The sequence below is a fragment of the Telmatherina bonti genome (assembly GCF_933228915.1).
Source record: "Telmatherina bonti genome assembly, chromosome: 20".
In the NCBI taxonomy this organism is placed as follows: domain Eukaryota; kingdom Metazoa; phylum Chordata; class Actinopteri; order Atheriniformes; family Telmatherinidae; genus Telmatherina; species Telmatherina bonti.
Window position 1 is genome coordinate 14,302,322 of NC_136618.1, and position 25,669 is coordinate 14,327,990.

The window sequence follows — 25,669 nt, forward strand, 5'->3', positions numbered from 1 at the left end:
TTGTCCGTTTTCACTCATGGTTCAAAACTAACAGGCACCAAGATTTTATTTTATCTTGGTTTTTTTTTTTTTTTTTTTTTTTTTTACTTGTCTTGCAAAAGACGCAAGGGTGCCTCTCGCCTGCAACTTCCCCCGCGACCCCTAATTACAATAAATAGTAAAGAAATATGGATGGATTTTTGTGTTCTTTTTTAAGTTGAGGTGTCGATTGAGTGGATGTTCAACTTTTTATGTCTTAAAACACTCTACCCGCTGCTTTTCTGGCATGCGGTTTTGACTTGACTTTTTATGGTTCACCCGATTTTTTTTTTTTCACCATCACACAACCTTTACTTTTTATATAGAAGAAAAGTCGCTGAGCTGTAAAGGTATTTTCCAAAATAAGCCGGAAAATATAGTAATTTGAATGGTGCATATAGAGAAGAAACGGTCATCTGAAAAACACTACTGGTTTAGAAGAACTTATGGACATCTGGCAAGATCATCTCAAGATCTTTGTCTATTTGTTTAATCAGACTTATTCCTCATTGTAAACTGAAACTGAAAAATGCAGCAGTCTAGACTTGGGACCTCATGACAGCAGCGCAACTACAGGAAATTCCCTTTTGCACCAGAAAGCGCAACTTCACTACTAACTGTTGGTTATGAACGCAAATACGACCGACTGCCGGAAGCAGAAAGAAAAATCGTAATAAAAGAAACTCATAAGGTCACATGGTAACGAAACGACATGTTCTGTCCTGTCTTTCCCATCTATCTGATCACTTTACAATCTTCTGCATCGTTCTGACAGATAAGTTACCGTGTTGGAAACGTTGCTTTAATTACCTCCTACTTTTTTTTTTTTTTTTTTAATCTAAGCAGCATATTTTCCCATTAGTGAGATATCTGCCGTTCATTATGAAGAAATGACGACTGCAGCCTCCGTCATGGCCAGACACGTTTTGGACAAAGTCCACTTTGGCTCCGGGTTGTGAAACAGATTACTCTCTCTGTCTCTTCTCTCTTCATTTTCTTCCTCTTTAACTCGTCTGTGCAGACTTGCATCGCTGCTTGTTTCTTATTTATTTTTTCTATATGTAAAATTAGAAATCAGTAATTGTAACAGATATGTCCGCTTTTAACAACTACGCTGGCTTTACATATAGACTATTTATAACAAAAAGCTGCTTGTGTGCATCTTCAGTAAAAGGTTGATAATCCAAGGATATCATTTAACATCTAGCTCTGCTTCTTCTCTCTATAATAAGTCTTTTTCAATGTCTTCTTCAGCTTGTCCTATTAACATAAAACAGAACAACTCGCCATATGTCACACTCTCCTTCTCATTAATTCAGTGAATAATTTAATAATAAAGATACAAGTGGACTACTTATGTGGAAAGAAATTTTCACTTGCACTCTCGATTCCGTGGCACCTCAGAAGATCTTGTATAAGCTATAGTCCTTTTGATATTTTGCTTCATACTGCTGAATAAACCAGTATATTAGTTAATAAGGTGTCTGAAAGAAGCACGATTTGATCAATGACCTGGAAAAAAACAGTCAATTGTCAAATCTGAGTGATAAAACCTGGACAACCTTTACACTTTGGACTATTTAAACTTAGAAGCGAGTGAAAAAAGAAGTTTGGAAAGATTGAGTTGAATGGTGATGAAATGACATTCTCATATTTAACCAGCTGAAGTGCATTTTTCTGCTGGAAACTTATATTTTCTGTCAAATGTTTGCATGAAGTTTACTTGCAAAGCTCTATATAAGAAGACACGCCTTGTTGTAAATAATTGTCACAAGATTGTTCAAAGCTTATTGAATTGTTGTCTTTAGATAATAAAACAATCGGAAAACATCCCCTTTAAGAAGAAACTGCAGTAACATGAGCCTACAGAATGTGTGCATTGTCATCAAGACAACAGAGCCTTAAAAGCTTGTTGCTGCTAAATTATCTGTAAAAAATGGTTGCAACTTAAAGTAGTTGCCAATAAATTTGGAAGCATGATAGTCATTGAGATGGACACTTAATGCCATTGCATGATTACTCTTTATCTTTTATTTATATAATAAAAAGATAGGTCTATTTCACACAGACCGTTTATGCAGATTCCTTTTATTGCATTTTTACCCTTATTTTAACAATACGCCATGCATGTAATGCCAGCTATCTATAAGCTATGCATCCATGGAGTATATTGCAGTGTCTGTTCTGATACTTTACATGTAAGAAGTCTCTTGTTTATCCTTCTACGCATGCGCACTGACTAAATGTGGGAATAACCATCTCGATAAACGCTGAAGGCGTAAACCTTTTTTTTATTTTTATTTTGGCATTTGAACTGGGTCAAACTGCTTTAAAAAAAAAAAAACAAGGAAAAAACAGCCCCCGGGGTGATGTTGTGATTTTTAGCCCAGGATTACCCCAGGATTTACCATTTGGCGTGTTTTTTAAACACTCACATCGGGTCAAAGGCTGTTAAAAGTTCTCTTTGGGTTATATCTCATAAAATCGATTAATTCCGTGTATGACATAATAACTTAAGCCACAATAAATGTTATTTATTTTTTACCTTTTAACTGAATGAATCCACTTTGAAATGGTACGATAATACAAAATTTAAAGACTTCATGGGAAAAACAAATCAATAAATAATATCTACAGTGAACTCATTTTCCTTGACTCTTTTAGCACTCGTCTCCAAAAATAGATTTCCCTGAATGAATTCATCTAAAAACAGTGAGTACAAAGGATTATATATTGAGAACTTGAAAAACATCTAAACCACAGCTTTGCTGTGAAAAACTCATCTTTCATTGAAAAAAGAAGAAAAGAAAATGTAAACACCTCTTTCTTCAACATTAATTGAATGAATTAACAGGGACTCTTTGAGTAATATGGAGCATGTGCTCCTTGAACATGTTTATTTTTCAAGGAAACTATAATCACACAGATCTGGTGAAAGAAAAATAATCGAAAATCTGAAACATGTTTAAAGCTGTACTTAAATCAATTTAAAGTGGATGTGCTGGTGTAAAATTCTTTAATAGGCTTGCAACTTTTTCCAAACCTAAACTATTACTTGTTAATGCAGCACTGCTGATTAAAAACAGACATATTAATCTTCACTGAATGATTTTTCCTGAGCCTTTAGTGAACTGTAACCTATCGGTAAATTGGTGCTACTTTTTCCTTTTTCTGTCGTGTTTTATTTTATTTACAAGCCAGGTGCAATAACCACATTTCCTTATTAAACCATAACTTACCAAGGAAAAAGTATAAACCAAAACCTCCAAGCAACCGGCTCAGGGGTCAGGACCTCCCTGTAACAATGAGGCTCCGTTAAGAGAAAAGGAATGACATCAAACACACTTCACATCTCAAAATTGTTGTCAACTTTCTACCAATTCCTGCACCATCAAGAAACACAATAATAATTTGACTGTCATACGTAAAAATAAATCGTGCAGACAGCTACTTTGTTTAACCACATTAATCAGCTGCTCTGTTTGGTTTCATAACACAAATGGAGAAGAACTGGAACCAATCTATAAATTGTTTTAAAAGCTGATTTGTTAAACAGACCAATCATGGCTTTTTTTAAAGGTTGTTAAGTATTTGGTGAAAAGTGTTTGGAAGAACACCAGACGCCAAAGCATACCCTGCACGCAGCGTGCATGGTGTGTATTGAGCTTAGGCATACGTGCGTACGTGACGGGGGGGCGAAAAAGAATTATACAGGGATAGAGGAGAGGTTTTGTGCAGTGACTGCCCCCTGTTGGAAAAATAACCCCCCGCCCCTTGTCTTTCAGTCTGTTGCTTTTCTATAAATCATCCTTCATTATCATCAGTGATGGAATCAACAGCAAATAAATAAATAAGCAAATGAAGTCTGAATCAGGAGGCTGATATGGATGAATTCTGTGCAAAGATTGATTGGTTCCATTCACAGGAGCTAAGAGAAAGGGTGAAAAAAAGATGCCCTGCAGAAATAAGCAGAGCCATATAGAATCTGTAATTAACGCCTCCCTCTTAAGCACCTCATTAACTGCGTTACATATAGAGCTAATTCAATTACTGCCCAACACATCCAGCATAAATATTCTCTTCTCTATTGAATCTTCTCGATGTGCAATCCGTCAGATATGACGATGAAAAGACAAGGATGCCTCATTTTTATAAAAATACGACCATCTTTAATCCCCACCTCCGCCCACTCTCATCCTCTGAGGTCAGCACTGGGTCAGTGTCTTGCTCAAGGACACTTCAGCAAGGCGCGTGCGTGCGCAAAGGCTCGCTTCTCTCAGTGCATAGCGGTGCAATCCGGCGAACTCGAGCGCGTTTATGAAATATTCAGAAATGGCAAACCTATCTTATTTGTTTATTTATGTCTCTTTAATAATGGAAATAAGGGTCTGAGTGAACAAAGAGCACGCGCACACGGTCGCGCGCCTCCTCCTGCCGCTGGGTGGCAGTGGTGTGTTTTTTCTCTCTGTCTTACAGGGAGCGCATAGGGGGAGTCTTCGGACTAAGGAAACAAAGAATGGTGGGAGAGAGGGGGAGGTTGTCGATGTGGAAGGTGGGTGGGTGAGTGGGGGGAGATAAGAATGTCTCATATTAGCCTCTACCAGGGTACACATTTGAACTCACCACATGCACAGCAGCGTCATCATTACCATCATCATCATCATCACCACCATCACCTAGCACTAAAACTTGCCAGTTGCGTGTGGAGTCCAAACAAGTGATAGATGTACCGACGATTAGAGTTGAAGGATGATATTTGCCACCAAGCATTTTTCAAGGATACAGCTATAGCCTTAAATATGCTTGGGTACCCCTGTGGAGCTCCGTGTGTGCGACAATAACAGCTTCCGGGGCTTATTGTGATTGCAATTATGCTCCTTAATCCTGCCTATCACACTAACAACGTGACAGGGCAACGTGTGGTGTTACGTGGAGGGATATTAAATGCAAATACCAGTAGTAACAGGGCTAAAAGTCTTAACCTGGGGTTCACGCTTATGTGCATATGTATGTATTGGTGCAATTGTAAATTAAACTGATATGAAATAAATATTCTACTTATTTAGATGCACTAATCCATTAGAACACTAAATAAATTATTATTATTATTATTAATAATAATAATAAATATATACATATATATATATATATATATATATATATATATATATATATATATATATATATATATATATATATATATATATATATATATATATATATACCTACAGCTAAAAACTAAGCTCTAATGTATTTACACACTTAATATCCAAACAGGCTATTCAGTGGGATTTTATTATTATTATTATTATTATATATATATATATATATATATATATATGGCTATAGTATTTTAAAGTGGGCTGCATTACACGGGTCCCGGCAGAGGCAGCTGTTCCTCCTCTAGCGTGCCGGTGAAAAGCAGCCTCCCTCCGGCTGCTGGACGGATCTGTTTCCGCCTACATCCTGCTCGGCTCAGCGCGTCCTCGAACAATTTCCCTGTTTTTAGACAAATTGCACAGACCAATGGGGCTTTTTAGACAGCATATTCTCTTCTCGTGTCTGTGTCAGTGCATTTTTTTTATAGGAATAACTTTAACACGATGAGGCTACTTTCCATTTTCCCCGGGTTTCAGACAGATTGGCTTCCTCACGATCGACCCGCCATGTTTAAGCCGGCTCTCGCTGAAGGCAGGCAGTTTTACACTTGCTCTGTTAAAGCTACATTAAATAGTAGCTTATAGTCATGTGAGTTACACATAAAACACATCTGACCCATAAAAAATTCTTCCCAAAGTAATTTTTTTCTTCATTTTTTTTTCTTTGTGACTGTTTTGTAGTTCTTGGTTTTCAAGGTTTATATTTTTTCATGCAAGCTCTACAAATATGCGCCACCATTAAATGGTTTCTTTAAAGCTCAGCTTACGTAAAGACTGATTTTAGTAAGTCTACATGAACAACTTCAGTCAAATGTTAAGGGGTCATGATCATAGTGAGCTAAGTGAGTAATTGAACTTTGTGGTTAGAGAGGTTACAGTCTTGCCTGACATGAAAGAAAAAAAATCCTGCGGGTTTTCTTTATATCCCACAGGTTGGCTGGTGCATGTCGGAAAAAAAAAACACGAGACTGTGCGATTGGAAGAATGGGATGATCACTTCTCGGAAGCTACTTCTTGTTGACTAAGTAATGAAATTCCAGACTGTCTTCACCTGCTTTGAGCAAAAGCAAGGATTGGTTGTTTGTGTTGGGTCCAACAGAAATTAAGGGACTTGAAGGGGGATTCACATGCGGATTTTATTCAGCAGCAGTTTGGTTACATCAGAGACAAAGGAGCAAGGCTGGCCTGGTGCTCAGCTGCAATCGTTTAGATAACAGCTGAGCACCAGAGGATTGTTATGATTATGAGAAGGCCTGACATTGTTCAGAAAAAAAAATTGCTATGGATCTTTTGTGATGCTTTTATACAGAAGTTGAAACAGTTATTCAAAAGCCTGGGTGTCCAAATATCAACTTTTTTTCATGTTAGCTAAATGTTCCTTCAAGGTTTTTGCAGAACTGGCTGGGAAAATACCCAGTAAGAATCCCTCTGGAACCAATACTTGTCTGCAGAAGACCAGCACTGACTTATACTACATGCCACTTCATATTTTTCACGTGTGCATTTGCAAAGTCCCTGAGGGATGCTTAATTAGCTCAAGATGTTTGAGCATTAGAAATGATGAAAAAAGCTCATGGTGGAATTTTTATAATCTTTCATCAAAAATTATTCTGTAATATAAAGCGCAGATAATTGTTAAAGAGACAAAAAACCATAAAAATGACATTTATCTTTTCTGTTGACTATCAGATTTATTCTACACTTGAGATCTGAGCAGACTTGCAGACAGAGTAGAGTGGTCAGTCCGTCAGACAGACAGAGCCTGAATTAAAATGCTCTACAATCAGGCAGGGCAAAGGATGACCCTGAGGCTTTTCAGTTTCCTCATGCAGGGGGTCTTATCTAAAGATCAACTTTCATGCAAGCACTCCCAAAGAAGGACATTCAAGAACAGCCTGCATGGCTTCTCGGTCTCTTTCAGCTTGATGGGTGGAAGTAGGAAATTTATGTACTGAAATTATTTCTTTTTTTTTTTAAGACCCAAAACCAGGATAGTAGGCAACCAACTGAAGAAACATAAAGAAGCTTTATAAGTGCAATATTACTATGTGGTCACAAAATGGGAAATATTTAGTGTTTATTTTAATCTCTTTTTAGATTACTCAAACATGCAGTTAATTAAAGATGGTAATCACACATTCATTGTCTGATGATGCAAAATGCAGCTGATGTGCACAGAAATGCGCTCTCTAAGAGGCCACCATTGGTTTGTGTGGAATGAATACAATGTTGGACACAAAAAAGCCCAGCAGAAAGAAAAGTGTCAATCTCCACCTGAGTCAGAGCCCATTATAGGGTGAGAGAGGAGACAGAGATGTGTGTGTGTGTGTGTGTGTGTGTGTGTTTGTTCTGATGTGTCTTTGAAAAGAAGGGGTGGGGGGTAGAGAAGGAAGACCAAAGGTGCATACAGAGTATACATCCATTTACTGTCATGATTAGCAGCTATTATCAACAGCTAGAACAGGTTACCAGTCAGACTGAATTATTTTGCTATGAATCAACATGAAGGCGGTTGACCAGTGACTGTTTCCTTTAAGCAGATCGCTAACTCTGCACTGTCTGATTTCATTTCCCATCTTTTCTTTCATGCTTCTCATTGATTGGCTCATGCTTTCAACTGGAACCTCTCTTTTTCTTTTATCAATCCCACCCTGTCTTGTCTTGCTGCCTAGGTTGTCTGCAGAATCCAGTCCTTTGTACTTGTAGCCTCGAAGTGACAAAATTACAAAACAGATTTTCTGTGTATATGTGCATGAGCATGCATTTATGTGTATGCAGTTTTCAGGGCAGGAAAGTGCAAGCAGCAGTCTGATCCATACTAATGTTCATTGATAGGAAAATCAATGGTTCATTGATCCAAGACTTGGCTCCAAGAGGGGATGGAGGGCTGGGGGGTTGTGTGTGTGTGTGAAGAATGGTGGGGGGGCAAAGGAAAGAGGAAGACATGGAGAATGAACAGCAGAGAAGGTAAAGAATTAAGCAGATGAGGATGAATAATAAGAGAAATGAGGAAAAAAGGCCTTTGTGTGTCTACAGATGATAGGGATGAGACCTGAAACATAGAGGCTGCTGTGTGTGTGTGTGTGTGTGTGTGTGTGTGTGTGTGTGTGTGTGTGTGTGTGTGTGTGTGTGAACAACCTGTCGTGGCCTACTGTTCTCTCTTTTCTGCATCTACCCGAACTGCTCTTGAGAGTTGGATGAACAAGCCTGAAATGGAACACGAGAAGATAGAAGAAAAAAGAGGAGGAGAAACAGGAGAGAAGGAGGGAGAAAATCAAATTTCCCAGACAGAGGCAGGCTGGTCTAATGGAGGTCTAAAAGAGGAGGAGGAGGAGAGGACATATTTTCCTCTGATTACCTCCTGCAGCCTCTCTGACAAACCTTCAAAGCTAGCGTTGCTACAACAGCCTCGCTCGTCCGACCTTTTGTGGAAGGTATAGAGTGTAGTAGCTTCTTTCACTCAGCATTAATCAGGTTTTGAAGGGGAAAAGATAAAAAAAAGCCCACATAGAAGATCAGTGAGACAATCTCGGGGCTTTAAAATGCTTGAAACCTATAGAACTTTTTGTTTCAATTTTATTTGAATTCAGAACAATAATAAAGCATTTTAAAGACACATCCAAACTAATTTCTTCTTTTTCCATCTGCCCTTTATAAAAGTTAACCTGCGCTGGGTTAAGTGGACAAAGCTTTCCATTAGGCCAAGATGAGTCCTTTCTAAAGTATAAAGGAAGGAAATTTGTCATTTTTTCTTTGCTCAGATGGCCCCCGATCAGGTTGCAATATTCAATTTCCTGAAACATGCTGGATTATTATGATTCAGTAAATGAAGTGGATATTTAGTCCTACGCAGAGATTGCAGGCAGTGATTTGTCCCAGTTCTATTGAATTTTTAATGCTGTACTTTATGATCCTTAGTAAAACTCTTCATAAAGGACAGTGTGTGCATAATGGAAACAGTGACTGAAAATTTACTTGTAAAATATCAAATAGGCTAACAAGAAGAGGAATTACTGTAAATGTTAGCGATTGTTTAGGACATGCGCTTAGGATAGTATGCTTAAAAATAGTCAATGAACAAAAATCTGTCAGACTGCTACCTTAAATCTAATTATTCAACTGATCAGAGACATTATTGTCTTTGTACTTACAAGGGCGGATGAGGGAAGGTGTGACTGAATGAATATTTGGATTTCTTTAAGTCCTTTTGGTGTTATTGGTTAGACTGACTCCTGATCAATATGATGCAGTCCTTCTGAAAGTAATTCAACATATTTGTATGAAAAGAGATATACTTTTGTTTAATCAAGGATCACTCTCAGCCTCATGTGGAAACTTTGCACACCAAAATAGATAGTAACAATAACTTTTCACAAAACCTGTTTATGTCATATGCATGTTGTTTTTTTTCTAAATCTTGGACAGGTTGCATTGGAATAATTCCAAATAAAGCTGATTCTGAAAGCTTCAAAACGGCAAATTACATTCATATTCATATGGTGAAAAAATGCAATATGAGGAGATTAGCTACTACCAAATAAATAATCTGCTAAATAAAAAAAAAAACCCAGAAAGACTGAGTTACACTTAATTTCTCTATCTTTTTTCATGTGCCAGGAAACTGATCATTCAAATTAGTGAAAAGGCTAAAAAACTAATAATTCCTCTTGCACTATGAGGCAACATGTGTCCAACTGAACTCACAGCAGTCTGACTTATCTATGATCTTTCCTACTGTTTGATTTCTTGCTTGTGTTGTTCTCACTCAGATGTTAGTTACTTTGGAGAAAAGAATAGCATCTTTAAAATTAATGTAGAATATAATAGAATAGAATAGAATAGAAAAATTGCCCAACACAAGAAAGCAAAGCTCATAATGAAAAGGGAAAAGTTTAGTTTACATTGGTGTTGTAATGATGATAACTATGTCTTTCTTATGAGGCATTTTGATCCTTGTTTTTGTAACTCCATAAGGACATTCGTCCAAAAAGAAGCTCTTTTTTGTTGAGTGTTCTGGGCAAACAAGGTATACAAGGTACAAATCTGATGGATTATGGAAATTCATACCCTTGTATACACAAAATGTTTTAACCTCAATGTAAAGATTCTATGCAAAGGTTCAGTGCTAAAGAATAATGAAACAGGGAAATGATACACAAGGACAACGCATAGCCTAGGTGCATCTCTGAATCTTTGTAAAGTAGGTAGTCACAATCAATCTGTGCATGCAGGAAGATTAATCCTGAATTAGCCTTCAAAACAAGGACCTGCAGTAAAACCAAATGAAAAAAAATCATAAAAATCATATTGATGGCTATAAAATCTCTAAATCCTGTTTCCAACAGCTGCTGTATGTTTATCTTTGTTGTTATATGGCATGGCTAACCAAAGCCCGGGCATCCTGGGCAAGTGTCCTGTAGGTTTTCAATGTTTCCTTGCTCCAACACAACTGACTTAAATAATATAGATCCAACATGCTATGCACTTCTGACTCAAAAATATTGAGTCGGGTCTGTTGCAGCAGTGGCACATTGAAAACCTACGGGACACAGGCCTACGACAGCTAGATTTGGTGATCCCTGGTTTACGACTTGCCGTTAAACTTGTGAATGCTCAATAAGCTGTTGAAAAAAACACTTCAGTTTACTTTTTTTTTTTTAACATTCACTGTACACTTGATCTGTTTATTTCCCAGGGAGAAGAAGCTGGTGACAAAGCTTCAGAAAGGCTTGAAAAGCTATTAAATGCTGCTGAAGGAGAGCTTGTAACACACTGTCTGTCTCTCTGTCTGTCTGTTTTTCTGTAGCTCCCTCCCTGTCTCGTTGGCTCTTTGTGTTTTTCCTGTCTCTCGGCCTGTGAGGTGAAAGTGGCTTCCATGGTAACGACACACACTGTTTATGCCACGACATCTCACTTCATCACAAGCTGTTGATGGCTTTGATTTGCATGTGTGCCTGTGTGTATTTGTCCCCCCACCCATCGTTTTTGAAAAATATTTCTTAGAACACATATCGTACAGGTGTTAGCATCACTTGTTAAAACTATGAACTAATCCAGATTTAAGGCAATAAGGGGTTGTTACACTGCTTATTTTCTAAAGCTTTTAAAGGTATTTAATTTAACCAAATTGTCTAAGGTTTAACGTAGTAAATCTCCAACCATAAAAAAATTAGGTACTTTAGCTGTTAAGATTAAAAATGCAAATTTAATCATACTCATTTCCTTGTTCTGTGAGCTGATCCTGTACACTTAACCACTTAAATTAGCAGCAGAAACAATGATTATGACTCCTTTTCACCAAAACCAGTCGCCCCCAATTAGTGGAGTTGAGGTGGGTGTGAGGGGAAGGGGTGGATGGAGGGGTGAGAGTTGAGGAGGGAGGTAGGGAGGGCCTGGCCAGCCAGACCCCCTGCAGGGAGGAAAGGGGGAAAAATGGATTCCATACCAGGAAATCCATTAGGGCAGGGAACGGCACGGAGCTGGCGGCAGAGAGTGGTGGCCATGTTTTTAAAAAATTCCTCATTAGGTGTAATTTCTAAATTACAATCAGCATGGGCAGAATGAGAAGGCAAGGATCTGACCAACTCATCAGGATAATCAGGGTAATAGCATGATCCAGAGTGAGTGTGTGTTGGAGCAGGGAGAGAACCAGATGAAAAGCAAAGAGAGTGGAGAAGGGCAGAGGGGGGGATTTTAATGCTGCTGCTGCTGGACACTGACTTTCAGTTGTTTTTGTGCTTTGCTTTTTTAATGATTTTTTTTTTTTTTTTTTTTTTTTTTTTTTTTTACAACTAACGGAACTCGGTAATTGCTGTGATGTGTGGGGTTGGGTGACTGGAGCAACAAGCTAATGGAAAGCACTGGTCTCCATCTTTTCTTGCTGAGATCTCCACATCTGTACAAGACGGAGATGGAAAAACTGGCAAAAGTAAAGCGAAAGAGTGGAAAAGGAGAAAGAAGAGGGACAGGGACAAGAGAAGAGAGTGAGAGAGGGAGCCGAGGGGCCTCTGTGAGGGAGAGAAAGAGGTGGGGAAATGGCAGGAAGGGAGGAGGGAGGGAGGAGAAGAGGTTAATTTGCACATATTAGAGAGGGCAGGATTTTTCATTAAAAAGAGATTGAAGTTGATATATGCCTGTGCGCTCCTGACACACTGTACACTCTGATTGTGTTAAGTCCTTGACAGAACAAAGGACTGCCCCCCCTCACTCTCTCTGTCTCTCCTTCTTCATCTATCTCTAACAGCCGTTACCGCCTGCTGAAGCTCTGGCAGAATTTTGCAGTTTTTCAGACCTGTGTTATCCTGTAAAGAAGCACATACAGTGTGTAATATCACCTAAGGACTCCCCCCTTTTAATGCACGTGCATACCTTCTTTGCTACAAACTTTGTTCCGGGGGGAAAAATACTTAACATGTCTTTATGATATACGTCTCTGTGTGCATGTTTGGATGGACACATATTAATTTAGTTCTCTTTCACAACAAACAAGAAGCACAGCTTTTCTCGTTTGTATCTAAGAAAGAGTTACATTCACTGCAGATGATGCTTGTTTAGCTGGCGGCAGCTCCACAACGGTAGTCAGGAGGATTGTGGTCAAATAACGAGTCTAAGTTTAATGAAAGTTATTTTCAATGCTGTAATAATCGTTTCATTATAATAATCCAATATGACGTTTTAACCTTATGCTGTACTTTGTGCCAAAAATTCACAATGTGAAACAGTATCCAAGATGTCTGCTGCAATTGCATTTAGAAAATGAAAAAAAAAGTCTTTCAGTCACCAGGGCACTTGAGAAGAGAAATGTTGTTTTCTGTAGAATGTTAATTACATTGGGTCAAATGACGTGAGCTGATTGTAGTGCGACATATTTTTTTTCCACTCTAATTATACTGTAATCCAGATTATATGTAATCTGTTACTGCCAAGCCTCAATGGTCAGGCATTAACAAAGCCTCCTCCTGAAGTCTGACATTCAGGTTAGCTGATGTGTCTGCAGAGTCAGATGCCTGAGGCAAAGCCATACCTGCTGCAGAAACAGCAGAAATGATCATAACAATTCCTGTTTTTCTGATCTCTTGTAAGGAACACATACAACTGGTATAAATCTTTCTTTTCTTGCATTTTTCTCCTTCTTTTATCTTTGGTTCCCTCAGGCCACATCTGTCATTCCACACCGGAGGGTTATATCCGATCTTTGACCTTAGTTAGCACAGCCCCTGAGACCTGTTTCACACTAACACATGTGAATGCATGGCTGTCTTTGTGAGGACGTTCACTGGCACAAGGCAGCTCCTGTCCCCGAGCCTGACCCCTAAACCAATCTGAACCCACACACAGGCCTATAAAGGTGTGCATCAGTCCTTTCTTAAATGTCCTCACTTCAGCGATCTAAAAACTCAAGCTGGTCCTCAGAAAAATAGCTGGGTGAGTATAAATACACACACATGCAGACAAGCCTGCACACACAGAACAGGAGATATTGATTGGTGATAGACAGAGCAGCGCTGGCCTGATAAGGAGGCCATATTTGATGTTTGTTCTTGCAGTAGAGAGGCAGAAAGAGATTAAATCACAATGAGCAGCCAGCTCCGTCCTTGGCTTCGTCCCCACTTGAGGCTTTACAGGAGTTTAGGGGTCGAGCTTAAAGAATGGCGGGTGAGGGATTGTGGACAAGGGGCACCAGGCCTGCTTAAATCCACTGTGGTAAGAGCCATTGATTAACATGGGCTGTAATGTTATTCAAGGGTGTGTTTTTGCACAGTCCAAGGTTTCCAGCATTTCAGGCTTGTAGATATGCAACACTAATGCAGACCATCAGCCAGCCATTTCTTTGTGTTCCACTCCTGTCCTCCCTGGGTGATGTTATAAACTGATTGACACGCATCAATACATGTCTGCGTTTCACAATGGCCGTGTGCTTACGACTTCTTCTCACACTGAGAGCTCATTCATATCCTAGAATTAGTTTTTTTTTATTCCCCATCTTCAAACAACCCTTAAAAAATAATCACAAACATTTCAAATTCGTAAGATGTATTTAAGCCTGCAATAAAAACACAATATTTAGCAAACAAAATCTGTTCAAAGTGTAATGTTTGTTGCTAACATTAGCCCTCATGAGGCCACTAAAGTAAAATCCCCTGAGTGCACCAAGCTGAACATGGGTGCTGATGAGTGCTGTGTTTTATTTGCACTGCATTTGCACAGGCGGAGCATTTTCTCTCCTTTTAAAATGAACCAAATTCAACTGAAAGCAACTAAATCAGCTGCTATTGAATGGTGAACAACGTTGCTGTAAACATGAGTCATTATATGTGATTCAACCTATGAACAGATGAGCATTTGGCACCAGTTTAAACATATGGACATGTCACTGACAAATAGGTTTAAACCACTTCTAAAGTACTTATGGATGTGTTTAAGACTTATTAAATTTTGCTCACACACCACTAGATGACTTAAAGGTGATGACAATATATTGATAATCCCACATGCTCATTTGTGCTTACATCAGTTTTGAATTAGCACATTTACAGCTACTTGACAGTAGATTTTTACCTGGAAGTGCAGTGTGAATGGTTTTATACTGATTTTGTGTAACTAAGTATGGTTACACAATGCACAAAACCCTCCTCCGTGGCACACTGACCTAGGAGTCCCTTTTACATATGACCAGCACCCAACCCAGGATCCAAATCCCCCCAGTCAGAAAAGCAGCATGTGTACATATGAAAGGCTGTATGTTGGGCCAGTGTGTACGCCGTCTCAAGGGCTGGGAGATTATGTCGACAAAAGGTGCACCTGGTGCTTTAGATTGAGTTTCTCTCCTCCCCTCTCTCCCCTTATCCCTCTTTCATCCCCCTCTCCTCTTCTCCTCTGGCCATTTCCAACATTACCCTGGGACTTTTAAAAGATTAGACTCCAGCTTTCATAATTGTGCCACTAATAGGTGTTAACAGTTTGGTATGAGGGAGACTAATGGAAAATACTACTTTCCAATATCAAAAACTACCTCACAGCAGTGGGAATAGAGTTTGCAGTTATTTTAGACTCTTATATAATCATGTATAGAGTGTCAAAGCAGATTATTGAGCCCTGTTTCTATGTTACTGGGATCTAATGGTTTTTCTGTGTGTGGCAGGTGATAACAAAAGGACCATGTGCTGATTTAAAGTCCTGTCTTTGATCTTACAATGCAACAATATGATTATATTACTAGATAGAGCAAAGAAACTATTATTGGTTTATTAATAGATAATATTTGTTTCTGAAAAAAAATTACTTTTCTTCTGCCTTTCTGGTTGTGTTTTGGTATATTTTAGATGTGGTTGAGGTATTTAGATAAATTATTATAATAAAGTAAAAGAATAAATTAAATTAGGGAAAGTAAAAATTTAACAATATCTTTGCAGCAAAATATATTCAGATAGTTGATGCAGATGAATAGAAATTAGCTGGTCCAGCATGTCTGTTTAAGGTAAGCACTAATACACAGTGATGAGGTTTGGTCCAGCCATGGTCCTAAAACTGAGGATTGAGTCTGATTAATCTAAGCTGTCATGAAATGATTAATAGAAAAAGAAAAAAAAGGACTAAATTAAACTTCAGAAATTTGATTTCACCTTTTAGACTTTTTCTATTCCGAGTCTGAAAAATGTTGGATTGATTCATAAGGTTAACTGAATGAAACCATGTGAAAGGTTAAAAAGCCACAACCATCTATGTGTGGGATTGCATTACATGTAGCAGAAATACCCGTTGTCTGACTAGAAGAATGATTTTTTTATGCTTATTACACTGGGGTACTAAAACTTACCATCAAGTTTAGAACAGAAGGAATTTCTCTTAGTAGCAGATCATTTTAATGGATCATATTCCCAAATCAGCAGCCATTACAAAGGGTTTTTTTGTAAAATTAAATAGACTTCAAAGAGCAACGCAGTGGTTTTAATTTCCTCTAATCTACTTTGAAGGCTATTTTTGGTTCAACTTTTGTGACCAAACGTTTAAAATTCACATTGAGAAACAGCATGTGGTCCTTTTTTCTCTCTCTAGAAATGCAAGTGAGGAACATAATGCGCCATGGCTTCTTTATAAGTGTTTTCCAAGGTCTGCGCATGGCACACACACACGTGTACAATGCTTAGTTTTCTTCTATTGGCCTAGTATCAGAGTTATCACAGCTGAAGCAACAAGTCTAGCACACACACACACACACACACACACCTCTGCAGTCATTGTATCTCTTTTGGCCTCTTACTCCCACCACACGTATTTGGAAGCAGAGACTGAATCAGCTGTGTGCATGTGTGTGTGTGTGTGTGTGTGTGTGTGTGTGTGAAGCACAGCACATACACATGCACACACCCACACTCTTCTTTTCCCCTCTACTTCCTAAACACACACACATAAGCCTTCCATGTAGCCTAACCAAGAGTCTCCAGTCTGCATAATAGATGAGGTTTGCTAAGAGGTGGAGGGGCAGGGAAGGGAGGTCAGCCTCTCACTCTCTCTCTCTCTATCACACATACACACTCTCTTACTGGTCTGTACCACCACGCCGCTTGGGTCCATACCACTTAACAGCTGTTGCTGCAAGAGAAATCCCAGCCATCTTTACATGCCTGTTGTTCTCTCATTTATCCTGATTGTAGACTATCTCTTCAATCTATACAGCTCAGATTTCAGCACTAAAAAATTGACTTCATGTCTCCATTGGGATCTCTAATTTAACGCCAACTGCAGTGTCCTTGAGCAAGGCACTTAATGCATATTGATGGCAGGTGTTTGTATGTGGGAAACCCTTTTTCTGCAGCTTTTCCCTCATATCTATCAGCCAATCATGAAATCCCACACATATGCAGCAAAGGAACTAAACATTAGAGGATTCAGCTTCTTGAGCATTGATTAAGCATGTTAAAGCGTTCTTGTGCTTGAATACAGAAATCACATTTCTTACCTGACAACAAGTGCAAAAAATAGGAATAATTAATGATACACCTCTGTTCCACAGTCATTTTAATGTAATTATCATATATGGACACTTACACATGAAACTCAGTCCCCCTGCCATCGCTGTCCAGGGTGGGAATTATTTAACTCTATATGGACCCCGTCCACCCCCCCTTCACATAGCCAACCATTTGAAAGTAATTATCAGTAATGATCTGCGGGTGACTGATCTATTTTTACCTGATGATCAAACCAGATCTCATCTTAGATCTATATCCCATGACATTCATTATAACCTTGCAAGATTACATTCATCTCTGCCAGCACCACCTGTCTTCATAATGGTGTTTCACTCCTTACCCAGAGTCTATTCACAGTGATGGTAAATATAGAAAATACAGAGGAAATGCTTTCTAATCTCAACCCTTTTATTTATTTTATTTATTTATCCCCCTTCAGGTAGGTGTAAGCATTTTAAAGAAGATAGTAGCTACTGTTTTAGCGAATATGTGACCTTTGGTTTGTTATTACCTTCATAATTTCTGATGTCACATCAAACTCTCCACTGTTGTCGAAAATCCTCTTTAAATGAGGATCACTTTTGGTTTCTTGTTACAAATGTGTAAATAAATGTAGCTTTAAAAAATAAATAAATAAATAAAATCTGTACCAGACAACCCCAGTTTATCGAACAAAAAGTGCTTTCACCATGACATGATAGAGCTAAAGAAAAATTACAACTACAAAGAATAAACAGGTTTGTGAATTAGTTTAATTGAATTTATACATAATTTAGTGCATTTTCGAGGCTCATGTGGCTTCCCTGCAGTGGGCTGCTGTGGTCGATGGTCATCAAAAACACCAGACTGGAAGTCGCCGCATGGGAGGCTATACTTTGTACACAGAGACAAACATAAAAAAATAAAAAAATAAAATAAATAAATTAAAAAAAAATAAATAAATAAAAAAAATTAGCTGTCATTTTCACAAGTTGGTAACCGATAAATAATATATATATTTTTAAAAAAATAGTCCGCAAAAATCTCAATCTTAAATTAATATTCCTGCAAAATAGCCTGTTGTAGCCACAAATATTAGAGGCTTTGGGTAACAAAATGATACAGTCTATGGCTCTACCCTAATAAAGCATACGTCATCTAAATATTGCAAATCACTGCCGTATAATTCTGCGTAGCTCCATAAAATATCGTGTTAAATCCAGATTATATTCCCTGAAATCATTGGAGTGTGTTGCTATTTTGTTGTAGGCTACATATTAGCTTTCTCCTTTTAAAATAGCATTAACTTATGAGAAGAGCAAGTTAAAAACGCGACGTAATTTATTCGGAGATTTGTACTGAATTTAAACCATCTGGAGATGTGTCAACACAACACGCAATGGTTTGATGGAAACAAACAGGGGGATTCTGGCGGCAGCGGCAGCGTTGCTGCTCCGCTGAGGAAGCGAGCTCTGCCGGACGGAGCTGCTTTTCCCCTTTTCCCCTTTTCAAAGGGGAAAAGCAGGCGACAGAAAAGCAATTTTCCAAATTCCCGTCCTTTACCGATGAAATTTTATATTCTGTTCTACATTTTGAAGCTACACTCCTCGCTTCTTATCCGCTCTCAGAGCTCCTTTTGTTCTCATTCGTGGAAGTAGCGGCGTGTGGCGGTAGGCGAACGACTTCCTGGCCGCACAGCACTTCACTCCGAGCGGCAAGCGAGTGGAGCAGGAGCCGCCGAGTCCCTAAAGCTCTCGCCAGCACAGAGACGCCATAAGCGAACTCAGACAGCTCGTTTCCTCATGGTCCCTGGCTTTGATTTAAAGAAATACATTTATTTTTGTATAAGTTTAATTTCTCTACAAGTTAAAGGCTGTTTTAAAACTAGTTTATTGACTAATTTAATAGCCTTTTAAGTAATTTTCTTTAGTGTTGGCACTCCTTACCCATTTGTGTGGCAGAATGGCAGCACAATTGTAACCATAAAAAATACACAGCTACTGCTTTGTGTTTGTTTATATATATATATATATATATATATATATATATATATATATATATATATATATATATATATATATATATATATATATATATACACATACATATATATATAGTTAGGATTTTAAAGTGTATGGACAGAACTGTGTGCTTTAACTCAAAACAAATCTAGCTAACCTAAGTATGTGATCAACCCTCAGTCACTGTAGGTGTGTGTGTGTGTGTGTGGTTCCAAGTATACTCAGCAATACATTATATATATTTATATACGTCTGTGTGTGTTGGTGTGAGCAGTGGGGGTGCAGTGGAGAGTCAGTTAGCTGAAGAATACGAGCTGTCTGAGAATGAAGAGGGATGAGGCAGAATCCTGCTGCTTCTCCTTGCCACCATTATCCTGCAGCAGAGAGACCTGTGGGGGGCATGCACACTCACACATAAACACACACAGTTGTACTCTGAGAATCTCCTCAGCTGTTCCCCTCCAGCAATCTCCTGCACCCTTCTTTTTCTTCCTGCACAAACGGCCCTAAACACCTCAGCTCGCCGGATCTGGTTCCACTCCGCACCGGATCAGGGGCCCTGGCAGCTGACTGCAGATTTCTGGCCAGGATTAAGCCTACTAATGGCAGCCACTCTATGATGATTTACACTGCATTACTGTACACACCAGTGGCTGCTTCCTCCTGCTAATGGTTTATTACACCAGGGCCTTTCTCAGCTTTATTGCTCTCCGTCTTTGAGGTGAGGTGTAATTAAATAATTTAACTGAATCTCCAAACATGTTGAAACATGTGCAGGAATTATTAGTGGCACTTGATTAACTTCAGTTTTATTTTAATTTCTAGTTAACCTTTTTTTTTTTGTATGCTGCACACTTTGGCTCAAATGAACTAATAAAGACTTAAAACTTCAGGACATGGTCTCATTGGAAAGTCAAAGAACCTACTGAGTGACTTGTGGGTAGCTAAATCCTGCTTGATTTAAGGGATTTTAAAAGAGTATTGATGAATTTAGTTATTTTTCTGTTTTTAAACTTTTAGATAGTTTGAATGTGTTTTGTTATGTGATTAAACTGATCTGCTGTTATCTTGGCCAGGACACTCTTGTAAAGAGATTTTATCCCAATGAAGTTTTTCCTGGTTAAATCAAGGCTAAAAAAAAAAAAATAAATAAAAAGGAAGAGATGTGATAGGAAATATAACGTCAATTATACTAAGTTTGTAACAATTTATTTCTTTGAAAATGCCTTACTGTGATCTTGCTTTATGATTTAGGAGAAATGTATTGCTGCAACATATTCAAACTTATCTTATTAAGATATTTAATAGTTTTTTAGCGCACAATCTATTTCTAACTTTCTTAAATATGCATTTTACAAAAAACAAAGCCCAAACTGTTAGAAATTTGAAATTATTTTAGGGAAAACAATTTTAGGAACCCTGTTTTATCAGTGAGAGATGGTTATCTTTATTAGCGCAGAACATTCTCCTGTGACAGCAGGCCAGTCTGCTTCTGAAGCCACAGATATCTGCCCTACATTTGTCTAATCATGTGAGGCTTAGCTCCTGCTGCTCTGCTATCTGCTCAGTCTGAGTATGTCTGAGTCGCCCAACAACAGGGCTTAGCTATGTTTTGACTTTGTCATCAGGCACCTGGTTGGGCAGTGCATGGGGGGGCCTTCATCAGCTGTTAAGCCCTCCTTCCCCTGCAGAGTCTCCCTCGTAGAGGGATGGGAGTGTGGTCGATGATGGACACAGTTGCTCCACCCTATTTGTGTGTATGTGTCTGAGACAGGGTGGAGCGGCTATTACAGAGAGTAGAGGGGAGGAAGCTCTGATGGTGGAGGCTTATAAAAGGGAAGGTACTGGGTGGTGGTGGTTGGGAGGAGGGGGTGTGCTGTTTAAACAGCCTGGCTTTGATTGACAGGCCTCTGAGAAGGGGGGGGGCGAGCAAGTGCTTGTGTCAAGAGAAGAGAAAAGGTAGGGTGGTGGGGTGGGGTATGTGGTGCACAGAGTGCAGGAGGAAAGTGAGCTTTTAATTACCAGGGCAGAGGCAGATGTAACAGAATGGTGCCCCAAGCTCAACACACACACACACACACACACACACACACACACACACACACACACACAGTTTCTTGGCAGCTGGAAGTCATCAGCACTGGTGAGTGTGTGTGTGTGTGTTAAGACAGGAAGCTTGAAGCACATTGTTTTAATTTAAACATGTTCAGTTTTATTGTCACTTCTCAGCCAGACAATTATAGTTTTTATTCCCCTTGTTTCTGAATAAAATCCATCCTGCTGCCAAAACCACTTCCATCATTTTTAGATTATACGTAAGCTGAATGAAGCCGCTAAGCAATTACACCATAGTGTATTAAAAAACACAACTTTAGGCTCACCCAAGTTACCTCAAATTGGGAAAAAAATACCATTTATAAGAAAATCTTTTGTAATTTTTCATGCACTTACCTCAAAATCTGGTCTGAGGAATATATTATCAATGTACTGTCATTTGACTGTTAAAAATGAATAAATTTTACAACATGTCATACTGTTGCTCCAGTCAAAAGCATAATGAAAACTGAGTTGCATGCTGTCTGAGCCTCAGTTACACCCAACTCTAAATCAATGTTCATTAAGCTCCCAAATGAAATGCTGACACAAATGTGCATTTGCTTGTTCAAAAGACTTCCAAATGAAGGTATCCACACGGCAACACACTTTATTCTTTTAAAAACTCAAATTACGAAAACTGAACGCTTCTGTTACTTAATCCAGAGTGTTTCTTTATTTTTTGTTTTTGAAATACAATGTCAAAATCACCCAACCACCCCCCCGCCCAATTTTTTTTCCACTTGTACAAAAATCAATCCAAACAAATGTGATGAAATGTGGTGCCAAGAGTATAAAATCATTGAGAAAATGGTGCAAAACTTAAAAAAGAAACACAATTTCCCTGCACATATAAAAATAAATTAATACTTTTGTGTATCCAGTTACCGTCAATCTTACTTGTCTGGTCCTAAAGATTCACATCCACAAACTGAGGCTTCATTGGCTGTCCTTCACACCAGCACTGCCAAATCACTATCACTTATGTACACCAACGGCCAATGATAAAGGTTTATATACACTTAACGAGGTAAATACTGTGCCACTGAACACCACCCCCGAAACACTTCCTAAAGCTTCCTCTCCCCTACAAATAGTTTTATATACACCCCTAGCCCCACCCTCCCCAATTGGCCTACCATGTAGTAGGTTCTAGCTTTCAAACACATGACACAGAGAAGTCATTAGAAGGGTTTACAGCAAGATTAGACTGTATGAAAACAAAACAAAAAAAAAACCCAAAACTGTACACAGTAGTACAAAATGATGTTAAATTGCAAAACCAGTGGGCTTTTAAAATATATTATCTTATGCCCATTACACAAAAACTCCAGATAAATAAAAAGCGCAACATTAAGTCGGCTTTGATATTATAGAATGCAGCAGAATTTCATTTCCTAGTTTATTAAATAGACAGCATGTCCAGCCTGATGGACCGAGTGTTTTTCTGTTATCTGTTGCCTTAGCAATGCAGCTTAATCACTGGTAGCGTTGTGAAAAATTAGGCTGAGTGATTGACATAAAAAGTAGAACAAAAAATCCTGCCTTCCTCCTTTTGGCCTCAGGCACTTGGGTTTGGACCCTGACTGGCCAGTCCTGACTGTGGTGGGTTTGTAAGTGGCCGCTGCTGTCGGCCTTTTAGGTCCTGATAAGCTGGTCCTGCTGTAGAGGTAGGTGCATCAGGGGGCTCAACCAGGAAGTTGAAATGTAATGACGTCCACTCACTGACAACAAGCTTGTGATCTCTCTTTTTTGAGTTTGTGCCATTCAGATTACTCTATTCCTCTGAACATTCAAGTCACCTTTGTTATCTTTTCCCCATTTTTTTTTTTTTTTTTTTAAAAACGACATTTCAAATCCCTGACAAGGCCCTCTGTATCTGGCCCAGAGACGAGACGGTCAAAAACAAGGCTTCTGTGGTAACCATAGGAGGCTTGGCTCGCTGACATTAATGGATCTACACACAGAAAATGAAAGACACACACAGACAAGGAGACAAGCAGCAGCGAGAACATGTGGGATTTTTTCACAACACTGACAGTGCTACTCCAGGGAAACTGTTATCTTTATATATATATATATATATATATATATATATATATATATATATATATATATATATATATATATACACATAAAATTTAACACAAGAGCTCTGGTTAACTAAAACCCCTGAGAGTGAAACAGCACTGACCAGGCCATGACAGAAAGAAGAACAGGAGGTTAGGATGCAGGAACAAGATGAGAATGAAAAGAGAAGAATGAGAAAACACATGAAAACATTTCTGGGAAGCTGACCTGTCAGTCAATTTACCAGGTAATTGAAGAAAAACACACCGAGTGCTGTGGTGCTACAAACTGACACTAACACACACACACACGCAGGCTCACACACAGTTACTACCAGGAATATTAAATAAAAACATTAAACTAGACAAAAATAAGAATCAAAAGCAGCACTGAAATTTAATAGTACAAAACCTAACGTTGGATCAAAATAAATAGAAATTTACACAGAAAAGTGGGGTCAAAACTAGAACCAGAAACAAGCTGCAAAAAAAACAAACAAAGCGAGGCCCACCATTGTGAATGACTGTAAAAGACAAAACTGCTATATTCTTATATTATTCTGGTTTTTACGAGCACCACTGGAAAGAACAATCTAACAGGAATAGATGTTCAAATCATCGAACTAGAAAGCTGACCAATAGTCTGATCCCAAAACTCTGCATATTTATTTTATTAAAAAAAAAAAAAAAAAGAAAAAAAAAAAAAAAGAAAAGAGTTTATGTTGTCATGTCTTCTCCTGCCCTGCAACACCAACGGCTTTTTCGGCCAGCCGAGGCTTCTGTGCCCCTGAACCGTGCGTGTCGGTGTGCGCATGCTGCATCGCCAGGAAAGGGTTGGCAGTGATGGTGCCTTGGCCTTGACTCTGCGCGCTGGGCAGCAGGTTGTTGATGGGCAGCTGAGAGGACGAGAGCGGGATGGAGGGAATCTGGGCTGTGGAGGAGAGGGACTGCAGCTGCTGGAGGTCCTGCTGCTGTTGCATCAGTTGGTAGAGCAACACCTGCTGCTGATCCTGTGTGTGGGAGGGGAGTGAAGAGGGTGCAAGGACAGGAGGAAGGAAGAAAGATAGAAATAAGGGGGAGGAAATTGAAAAGATAAAGTGTAGGTTTAAGACAGAAAGGGATGGAAAATAAAGTATTAAAAAGTGTGAATAGTGAAAAAAAAAGTGTTGGAAATTAACAAGCTAGAATATAAAATAACATCTGAAGAGCGATTATAACTCAGTTGTGCGTGTTTAACTGTTCGACAGCGCTGAGTAATTACATGTGTGCAGTTCTTACCGCTGAGGGCTGAGAAGACAGCAGCTGCTGGAGCTGATGCTGCTGCAGGAGGAGTCTTTGCTGCTCAGACAGAAGGCCGAGTCGTGCAGCGCTGATGAGACAAAACAGTTACATGAACACAATGCACACTGCCTACAGAGTATCACAGCTGAAAAAGAGATGACTCTGCTGAATTCAAATCTCATGCAAAAATTGGCAAAATCATAACCTGAATTTTTTTTTTTTTTTTTTTTACTGGAAATCTTTTTTTTCTCCAAAGAGCAACAAAAACAGAAAGCTCACAGAAAGCAAAATAAGCATTCCAACAACACTCATCCAGCTTATCTGCCAAATATGAAATACAGGTTCCTGCAAAGACCTTTCTCACCTGTTCTTACTAGTTGCTGAGCTGCTACAATCCAACACGGAGGCAAAAGACAAAGGGGGGAAAAAAAGGACAGGAAGCAATCAAGTTCTTATTCATTCATTCAAGACCCACACACAAAACAGTTCCCTGACGTTACAAATAAGGACCCCTAAGATGTAAAAGAGCAAAGGAAAAGGACTCTACTTGTCAGCCCCTCAGTTGATTTGTTGGATTGTGTCATATGACATCATATGCTTTGATTTTATGATCATCAAGGGAAGGAAACAGCATTAACTTATGTGAAAAGGACAATTAATGCAGCTGTAACATACCTGTTATTAACGGCCAGTGTCACACCTGTAACTGCTCCTGTAGTGTGTGTGTGAGGACTGGCTGTGCCTGTGGGAGTCTGGATCACACCATTCAGCGCTCCAACAATTCCCCCTATACCCAGTGCATTTCCTGCACCCAGAGCACCCATCAGTCCCGCCACACCCCCCAGGGCAGCTGTGGTCGCCCCCATGGTCGCAACCCCATTGAGCGCTGGCTGAGGTGGACTCTGGGAGACAGAGGAAGGTGTGGAGAGGGACGAAGTGGAGCCACTGCTACTGTGGCCGCCACATGATGCACTGTCCTGGAGGGGGGGGTGGACAGAAAGATAAAGGCCATTCATAATTATTTTTATTACAAATATAAAGGGCTCCCTGCAGTTTGTCTAATTTAGCATTGAATA

The 25,669-nt window shown here is 39.1% G+C and overlaps 1 protein-coding gene across 2 annotated transcripts in view; it reads right to left on the reverse strand.

Moving 5' to 3' along the window:
• Nucleotides 1–23,427: 23,427 nt before the first annotated feature.
• mllt10 (MLLT10 histone lysine methyltransferase DOT1L cofactor) overlaps nucleotides 23,428–25,669 on the reverse strand; it is a 42,492-nt gene continuing 40,250 nt past the window's right edge. Inside the window, exons 17-20 of one of the 2 annotated variants that reach the window (XM_079259541.1) lie at nucleotides 25,269–25,570; nucleotides 24,958–24,981; nucleotides 24,591–24,681; nucleotides 23,428–24,322 (exon numbers count right to left, since the gene is read on the reverse strand). In XM_079259541.1, coding sequence (XP_079115667.1) covers nucleotides 24,038–24,322; nucleotides 24,591–24,681; nucleotides 24,958–24,981; nucleotides 25,269–25,570 — 702 coding nt within the window. In that variant the 3' untranslated portion in view covers nucleotides 23,428–24,037. The remainder of the gene's footprint in view (nucleotides 24,323–24,590; nucleotides 24,682–24,957; nucleotides 24,982–25,268; nucleotides 25,571–25,669) is intronic. The other variant, XM_079259542.1, reaches the window with a different exon arrangement.